Source organism: Macrotis lagotis, chromosome 5 (genome assembly GCF_037893015.1).
Source record: "Macrotis lagotis isolate mMagLag1 chromosome 5, bilby.v1.9.chrom.fasta, whole genome shotgun sequence".
Taxonomy (NCBI): Eukaryota; Metazoa; Chordata; class Mammalia; order Peramelemorphia; family Peramelidae; genus Macrotis; species Macrotis lagotis.
Genome location: NC_133662.1, coordinates 82,865,050 through 82,874,213, shown reverse-complemented (window position 1 = coordinate 82,874,213; position 9,164 = coordinate 82,865,050). Strand labels below are relative to the sequence as shown.

Below are 9,164 nucleotides of genomic sequence, written 5' to 3'. Positions count from 1 at the left end.
CTACAATCTAGACAAACTGATGTTTTGGAAGAGATAATGTACCTTCTCACCTTTGAGACTTTGCTCATACTGTCCCCCAGGGAGACATCATGGTCCACTGGAAATAGTTTTGAAGTTGGGGGTCATAGGAGTTGAGTTCTAACCTTGACTCTGGTATTTACTACTTGTTGAACTCTTTTGTTGTTCAGTGGCCCTGACTCTTGTGACTTCATGCACCATGCTGTTCATAGGATTTTCTTGTCAGGTATACTGGAGTAGTTTGCTATTCCCTACTCTAGTTCATATAGTGACCAGCATCGTACAGTAAGTATCTAAGGTTGGATTTGAACTCAAGTCTTTCTGACTCCAGGCTCAGCACTCTACCCAGATGTTCTATCTACCTGCTATGTGACTTTAGGTAAGTCATTTAATCTTTCAGGGTCTCAGTTTCCTCATTTATAAAATGAGTGTCTTGGAGTACATGACTTCTAAGATCCCTTCCAACTAGAGATAAATTGAAGTACTCTTTCCCCTTATTCTTCTGTTGAAGTCAGGCTTTTACAACCCTCTTACATCAACAAAAGTTTTTTATAATAACTTACTTTTTTAATATTAGTTTTTAAAATTTTGAGTTCCAATTCATCACATTTTCTCCTCTTTTACCGGGAAGACAAATTACGTTCATATTTGAGTTTCACTTTAATCCTAGTACTAAAATTCTCCTATTTTATACATATGGAAGCAACACAGAGGTCAAGTAATTTGTCCTTAGTCACATGTCTAACAAATGACAGAGATGATGCATGAATACAGGTGTTTCTAACTCCTGGTTTAGCAATCTTCAAAGGAAAGTTTCCTCATATGAAGCATTCTTTTAATTCCTACCCTCTCTCCACCATGACCAGCCCCTTTAAACCTCGTACAATGAGCATGAGGCTTTGCCTGGTGAAAGGGGAAACGAGATCTGGCAGAGTAATTCAACCTCTGAGGTTTACTCCCAGGCCATCTTGAGTAATCATTCACTTCTCAAGGCCTCAGTTTCCTTATATGTAAAATGAGATGGTTGGACTAAGATCCCTTCCAGCTCCAATGCTTGATCTAAAATAATGTTTATGACCATTGGAAAAAATGCATGAAAGTGTTGTGATTTCTTCCATAAGAAAAGTTTTTTATTTATTAGAGTTCTCTCCAATGAAGGCCACATAGAAGATGGAACTTGCCCCAAGGTCATATTATTTGCGGTGGAATTTTAATGCAGAAGTCTTTTGACTCTAAGTCCCCTCAAGTGATATTTATTATACAGTGTAGTTATTTTTATATACTTTAGATCATTTACTAGCTTTTAAGTATCCAGAGAGAAGGGAACATATATCTGTACTTTGTTTCTTTCCTAGTGGTAACACATAGCTGTTTGTCCTTCATTCTCCAAAGAGGCATAAGGGAAGTGAAGCCTTGACAAGCAGGAGGGCAGGGCTGTGCAAAACCACTGACATCACTTTTTCCTCCAGAGCATGTGGGTCCAATGGTCAGATACGGCTTAATTCTAGAAAAGTAGAGTGGTCACACCTTAGAGACGACCCTGGATGTAGGTGGTCCGGTGGATAGAGCACTGCTCCTAGGAGGACCTGAGTTCAAATCCAGACTCATACATCTGACACTTAATAGTTGTATGACCTTGGGCAAGTCAGTTAACTAATTTCTTTGTGTGCAGTAGTGGATGAACTTTGGGTAAATTGTGACCAAAGTAAGGTCTAAAACCTATGCATATGCAAAGTGTTCTTTCTTCTCAAAGATTTTACAATTCCATCCAAGCTTGTAAACTTCACAAGGGGATTTGCCTTACGTGATCCGCTCTCCCCAGTCAATATTTAATTCGCCAATCTCTTGATTCTTAATAATAATAATTCCTGCATTGAATTAAAAGTCCGTCCTATGAAGGATGTCCTACCTGAGATATTAAGCAATTTGCCCAGGTCATCTTTCCTCCTTTAGGAGAATTTTGAAGTCAGATCTCTGAGCCTCTGAGAGGAACTGGAGGTGGGGGAGGGGAGGGAACTTGAACGTTGAGTATCGGACGTGGTTGACGTTTTTGGATAACGTTGCTGAACTTTTTTTTTCTCTTTTAAGAATTGTTTTCTTTGGCGGTGGAAGAGATGGACTGGGGGAATTTGGTGACGTAAGAGCAAAAGATGCCGACGACAAGGACGGCGATAGACAAAGGTGGATTTAGCGGCGCTTTCACTGCCCCTTTACTAGCGGTCACCGGCCGCAGGGCGGGGCCGAGGGGAGCTCGCAAGGACTACAAGTCCCATCGGCCACCGCGCCTTCCGGAGTCGGCCCCGTTGGGGGAGGGGAGCAGTCTCGGAGACCTGCCCAGCCTCCCCGTTAATCGTGCCCGCGGCCTTCCGGGGGCCCCGGGCCCGGCTCTCCGCCCCTCCCCCCGCCCGCCTCGGAAGGGCGGCGGCAGCGTCCTCCTGCACGTCGCCGTCGCCGGCGTGTGACGCAGCGGGGCCCGCGCGCTGGCCCCACGTGTGCGGCCGCCGGAGAGCCGCGGCGCGGAGCCCCGGTGCGGCCGGCAGCCCCCGACGCGCGGCCGGAGATGGAGCACCTGCAGGGGGAGCTGACCGTCGCCCCGCTGCGGGTCCTCGCCGCCAGGAACGAGAAGAGCCGCGGCGAGCTCGGCAAGTTCCTGACGAAGCAGGTGAGCGCCCGCGGGGCCCGGGGCGGAGGCCCGCAGCCGGCCCGGGGCCGCCCGGGCTGGCCGAGCGGCGGCGTGCGGAGGGGCCCCCGCGCGGGCCGCGTGCCCGTGGCGGACAGAAGCTCCAATTCGCATCCCCCCCCCCCTTTTTTAAAAGGTGTGGTGATAGGTTTCTGCTCCTGTTCTCCTCCCTGCCGTACCCTCAACCTGCGCCCCCCCTTTTCAGGTTATGGAGCTTTGCCAGAGGAGAATGCCAAAAAAATACCCACGTGTGTGTGTGTGTGTGTGTGTGTGCGCGTGCGCGCCTGTGTGTGTGTGTGTGTGTGTGTGCGCGTGCGTGTGTGTGCGCGCGTGCGTGTGTGTGCGCGCGTGTGTGTGTCTGTGTGTGTGTGTGTGTGTAAGAGACAGCCCTAGCCTCAAGGAGCTTGTAGTCTAGGTGATGATTCAAGGGCTGTGGGACATTGCATTGCAGGGTCAACAGTGTGGGACAGACTGCTTCAGAGCAGCTGGGCCGCCTCGGCTGAGCCCGGACTCAGCCTTTCTTAGAAACTGGGCCATGAGACAGAGACAGACAGACAGAGAGACAGAGAGACAGAGAGAGAGACAGGAGAGAGACAGAGAGAGAGAGAGAGAGAGAGAGAGAGAGAGTACATTCCTTGCCTCCAAAGAACTTAGCAGCTAATGAGAGTGGGACTCCTGCCCAAATGATCCTAATACCAGGCAGGATATGTATAAAGGAGAAATTCAGTAAAGGTGCTTAATCAGAGAGGTAAAAAAAAATTGTAATATGTAAATATAAAAATTTGTAAAATAAAAGATATAGTTTGTTATGACTATTATGATGAAAAGATTCCTGGAGGGGAATAGGGGGTGGGAAAGGACCAGCGTCAGGGTAACACCTCTTGAAAAGATGGAACCATAGTTGGACTCAAAAGGAGACAGACCTTTACAGAGGGAGATGGGATGGGTGCTGGGGAAAGAAGGCTAACCTCGGTGTACAGATGGCCTACAAAATGAATCTGTCTTCCTTTTGGGGAATGGAGAGTAGTTCAGGTTATCTGGAGCCTGGAATTGGGAGAAGAGGATTAGTAGGAGGCAAGGAAAACGGTACTTAAGGAGCTAGGTTGAGGAGGGTCTGGGAGTTTTTACTTCAGCCATTGATGGTTTTTTATTGAGGGTATGCAGTGGTCAGGAGTAGAATTCGTTTTAGGATTTAGATTTAAAGGGTATACAATAGAGAAGATAAATAGCCAGGAGGCTGTTGTAATACTCTTGTTGAGAAGATTTGAGCTATTACGGTAGTGTGGTGATAAGTGGAAATGGAGAGAAGTGTTAAGATCCAAATTTCTTTGCTACTCTGTTGCCTTATTATAGTTTGAAGTGCTTGTGTTCTCGAAGGCAGTAGCAGTTGTCAGGATAAGTATTAAGTGTCTAGGGGCAGCTAGGTGGTGTAGTGGATAAAGCACTGGGTTCAAGTGGATAAAGTACCTGGGTTCAAATCCGATCTCAGACACTTCATAATTACCTAGCTGTGTGGCTTTGGGCAAGCCACTTAACCTCATTGCCTTGCAAAAAACCTAAAAAAAACCCCAAAACAACTAAGTATTAGGTGTCTGAGGTCACATTTGAACTCAGATGTCCTGACTCCGGGGCTGGTTCTCTATTCATTGACCACCTTTCCTGTCCCCTGGCCTCTGTATTATTGGAAGGGACAGCCTAAACTAAATTCAGTGAGACATTATCAAAAGGTTTGCCCAAAGTTTGTAAATATTTATTTTTTGATTTATGATAGCTCATGAAATTATCTACCAAATTTTGAATTTGTTATATTCTGTATTGGCCAGAGCAGTGCCCAATCACTTTGAAATTTTTTTTTATCAAATTAGAATTAATAGGACCAGGAAAGTGATTGATTAAAAGTGAGAAATAGGGAGATAGGTAGGAATAAAGAGGGGAAATAGGCGAGAATGAAGAGTCAAATAGCCTATAATTTATAAATGTGACTGGCAGAGGATGATGGTTCCATTAGAGATTAGTCAGAAGCTTTTGGAATGATTTCATTTTTTTAGACATGTTGAGGTTGAGGTACTTGGCAGTTGGAAAAAAGATAGTGGATGGGAGTGGTGGAGCAGTTGGGGATGAAGATAAATAATTGGGAGTTATTTGTGTAGGGAGCATAATTGAAGCCTGGGAAGTGGATGAACTGACCAAAGGCCTGAATATGTGTAGAAAGAAGAGATTAATTAATTGACCAATAACTGAACCTTGTAGGGACTCCCAATTTAAGGTTTGGAGGAGGATTCTGAATGTTGTGGGAGGAGGGGATGTTTAACTAATAGTATTCAAGTTTTTAGAGATGAGGACCAAAAAGAACTTTAGCTCTTGGAATGTTAATTAGTATTTATGTAACCTTATCACAAGTGAGATTCCACTTTTATTTACATTTTATACTTGAGGAAATTGAGGCTTAAATTTTTTTGAGATTTACCCAATTTGGATGTATTTACGTTCGAGCTTTTTTTGACTCCCAAGTTCAGTATTAGATAAACTATGCTAGACTTCTTTCCTAAAACAGAAGTACTTTTGGAAAGAGATGTTCAGGACAGTGGTGGGAGTAGAAGTTAGAGTAGAGCTCTACTATCTACTATTGTAGTCAGTAGCCAAGCTAGCTGCTTAGTGATGGATGAGTGTAGAACTGGAGAATTGATGAGAAGTTTTGTAAAAGCTGTTAAAATAACTCATATCAATTCCTGTCTGGTGCTTTTTAAATAGAAGTAGTGTGGCAGAAAGTAGAGAGCTGACTTAATAGCCAGTAATACCTATGTTTAAATCCTTGCCTCTGACACATACCCAGTTCTAAGTAACTGAAGAGAATTAAGATGCAGAAAAGATACCAAACCTGATGAATCAATAGAGGGAGTTTCACCAATGAAATCACATGGTCCTACCTACATCCTTAAATTAAAAGAAGAAAATAATTGCTGTATAAAAGTAAACATCCAAATGAGGTTAGACTAAATTTGTCATAAGACTAATGTGAGATGTATTTCTAAATATGGACTGGGCTTTGTGAGGAGTCAGAAATGCCTGGGAGAATGGTAAGAAATATCATAAACAGATACAGTAAATTTCTCTCTAATACAACAGCTATTGTCTGTACAGTTTATGTGATAATCATGTATTGCTTTGTGATGGCTCTTCTATCATCTTTTATTATTTAACTTTGTGTTGGACTTGTCTTCTCCATTAGATGGAATGTTTCCCTAAAACCTCTAATTCAGCACTCTGTACATGGAAGGTGCCTAGGTGATTTATTGATTTGACCAATTGCATCACAAGGTCAATAATATCACCATTTAAGTTCATGTCTGATAGGTCTTAAATTCACATGGAAATCAAGAGCTCAGTACAGTTTTCCACTTCACTTTTAATAAACACAATTTGATTTTGCTGGAGCTTTAGATCGATCTCTCATATATAGGATATATAAAAAAATTTTTGCATGACTACTATAGTGTCCTCAATACACAGTGTTGTTCACTGAAGAAGCTACAAGTTGTATCTCTATTGACTTGTTCATAAAAAGCAATTCCATTAGCCCTCCAAAAAAATTCAGCCTAGCCCTAAGGGAAGATAAAGAGATCTTAGAAAAATAAACTATTATTATTATTATTCATACTTAGTGGAAAATAAGGAATTCTTAACTGAATATAAATAGTATGGCAATCTGCCTTTTAGGCCTCTGTTAGACTATCTTTTCCCCTTTTTCTTTTAAAGGATTAAAAGATTTTAAGCATGAGTTTATTGCTATACACAACTTTGTATATTGAAATATTTTACAGGAAGCATATTTTATATGCTACCCACTCCTTGAAAGAGGTGATGGATTCAAGATGCAGATTGAGACATGCATTTTTGGATATGATCTGGCAGGGAATTTTTTTCTTGAATAAGCATATTTGTTTAAAAGTTTGTTTTTTCTTTTTTTGATTGAGTAGAGAAGATGAGAGGGAGAGAAAATAAATCAAACCTCTTAGGACAGCAAAGCCTTTTCAGTCATACAGTCCCTTATGTTCAGAATCTTAGGTATAAAGTTTCTAGAAGTATTGTTCAAAAGTGAAAATTTTTTAAATTTTCAGTTGAATCCCCATGTAGATGGAACTGATAGATGAGCAAATATAAGTCATCCTAGGGTCTGGGTGACAGATTTTTTTCTTCTAAAGTAGTGTTTAATCATTTGGCATAATATTTGGCATATAATTATTTTTTTGAGGGGGTGGGTTTGCAAGGCAATAGAGTTTAAGTGACTTGCTCAGGGTCACCCAGCTAGGCAATTTTTAAATGAGGCCAAATTTGAATTCACATCTTCCTGACTCCAGGGCCAGTGCTGTATCCACTGTGCCACCTAGTTGCCCTGACATATACTTTGAAAACTTTTTATGTCCTAAGTTACAGATCCTTTTACAGTATCTTTTATTTTTGACTTATCAGTAAAAGAAAAATGACAATGTAAGGTAGATTCATAGAATTTTAGAACTGAGAAATATCTTAGATATTTAATTCAACCCTCACATTTTACAGACTGTTAAAATGAGGCCCAGATTATAGTGACATGTGTAAAATCATACAGCATATTAATGGTAGAACTGATATTCTACATTCTTGTTTTCCCCTTTCCCCCTTCTCAGTTTTGTTTGAAACACAAAGGGTTCTAGTTCCAACATGGATTTTTTCACTGTTTCTCTTTATCTTTAGTAATTCTGAAAGAATTAGAAATCTATATTGTGTTACTTCTAAGACAGTGTCCATTTAATCATCTTAGTTGCTTTGAATTTTTATGGAGGTTTCTACATAACATCTCTTTAGCCATATAGCCACATATACATAATTGCTAAAAATTCGTTCTGTAATAGAATAAAAACCTAGAAGGAAAATTTCAACCCCAGGAACACTGTTTGTTAAAAGGCATCATGAACTCATCTGACAGATGGATTTAGTATAAGAAGCAACATGTTAATGATGAAATAAATATAGATTTAGGCATATGATTTCAATTTCTTAGGAGCTTCTAGGAGCCATATAAAATTGTCCTTTGTCCTTGCTAAAGAAGATTTATTCTTGACCAGAGGGCTACTCCTTCCAAATGAAGCTGAAAGGCGGCTTCTTGGGTCCTCCCCCTTTTTCAGGATAGATTATCAAGGATGAATTATTCCCAGAAGCTCCCTTTTTCTTTTCATAGGAGATAAAAAAATCACAATACCATAGATTTAGAGGTGGAAAAGACCTCAGAGATCTTGTCAATCCCTTATCATTTTACAGCTGAGGAGACTGAAACCCATAAAGTGACTTGTTCAAGGTTGCATAGGCAACAAGTAGCAGGATCAAATTCAGGTCCTCTGACTTCACAACCAACATTATTTCTTTTATTTCATGCAGTCTCAAAATTGCTCTCTGTACTAGATGTTAATGTTTCTGGGACTAAGATAAGAATTTAGAACAAGACTTTTTTTTGTTTGCACCAGTTGATTTAAAACTGCTATTTTATTTGTAAATTCCTCTTGACTTCCCCAGTTGAACTACTTGAAAACTGGACACAGTCTTGTTTTTTTATGCAATATTTGTATCTTCCCTTAGACCTTTGCTAATAGATGTCTATTATTTGTTGAATTAAATAGCATTTATTTGAAATTGATTTATAATCAAGCTGTAATTGTCAAGCTGATTTTAGACTCTGCTTTATCTATTTACCTCTTTATGACAAAGTCATCCACTTTCAGGTTCTTGGGATATTTTAATCACAGTTAATCAAATTCTTGCAGGTTCTACCGAGCTGGAAAACCTTCAGTCACAGGCCTGGTGTTTCTCAGTTAGCAAATGAGACCAGTCTTTATCTAGGCTCATCATTAGGCTGGTTATCAGGTAACCATAGCAACTTCCTATGGCCACTTGTAGCCATAGCAACTCATAAAAATATGCATCAGCTGTAGTGTCTGGCTTATGCCAGTCCAGAGGCCAGGCTTGGCCTCTTTCATATATTTTCTGGAGTTCTTCCTTGTTTTTATACATTTTTATCATGATCATTGATAGGATAATAAGGTAATAAGATTTAGAATTGAAAGTGACCTTGGACATCTTATGGTTCATCTTCCTCATTTTATAGTTGAGGAACCTAAGGAATAGAAACTACCAAAGGTGCACAGGTAAGAAGTGACATACTGGGAATCAAGCACCTGAGGTCCTTGACTACAGATGCAACCTTTATTCTTCTAACCCATGCAGTGATATAATAGGGAAGAAAAACAAACATCTATTTAAGAAATAAATGATCCATGTTTGAAATATGACTGTCATTGGCTAACAGTTTATTTCAGTCAAGTCATTTGAAATGATTCATATCATCTTTTGAGGGTTTTCATCAAGGTCTTTTTTTTTTTTTTTGCAAGGCAAGCGGAGTTAAGTGGCTTGCCCAAGGCCACACAACTAGGTA

The 9,164-nt window shown here is 40.5% G+C and overlaps 1 protein-coding gene across 5 annotated transcripts in view; it reads left to right on the top strand.

Moving 5' to 3' along the window:
* Positions 1-2,563: 2,563 nt before the first annotated feature.
* The window catches only part of MDN1 (midasin AAA ATPase 1), a 195,378-nt gene continuing 188,777 nt past the window's right edge, over positions 2,564-9,164 (top strand). For all 5 annotated transcript variants that reach the window (XM_074187146.1, XM_074187144.1, XM_074187145.1 and 2 more), the window contains exon 1: positions 2,564-2,680. In XM_074187146.1, coding sequence (XP_074043247.1) covers positions 2,579-2,680 — 102 coding nt within the window. In that variant the 5' untranslated portion in view covers positions 2,564-2,578. The remainder of the gene's footprint in view (positions 2,681-9,164) is intronic.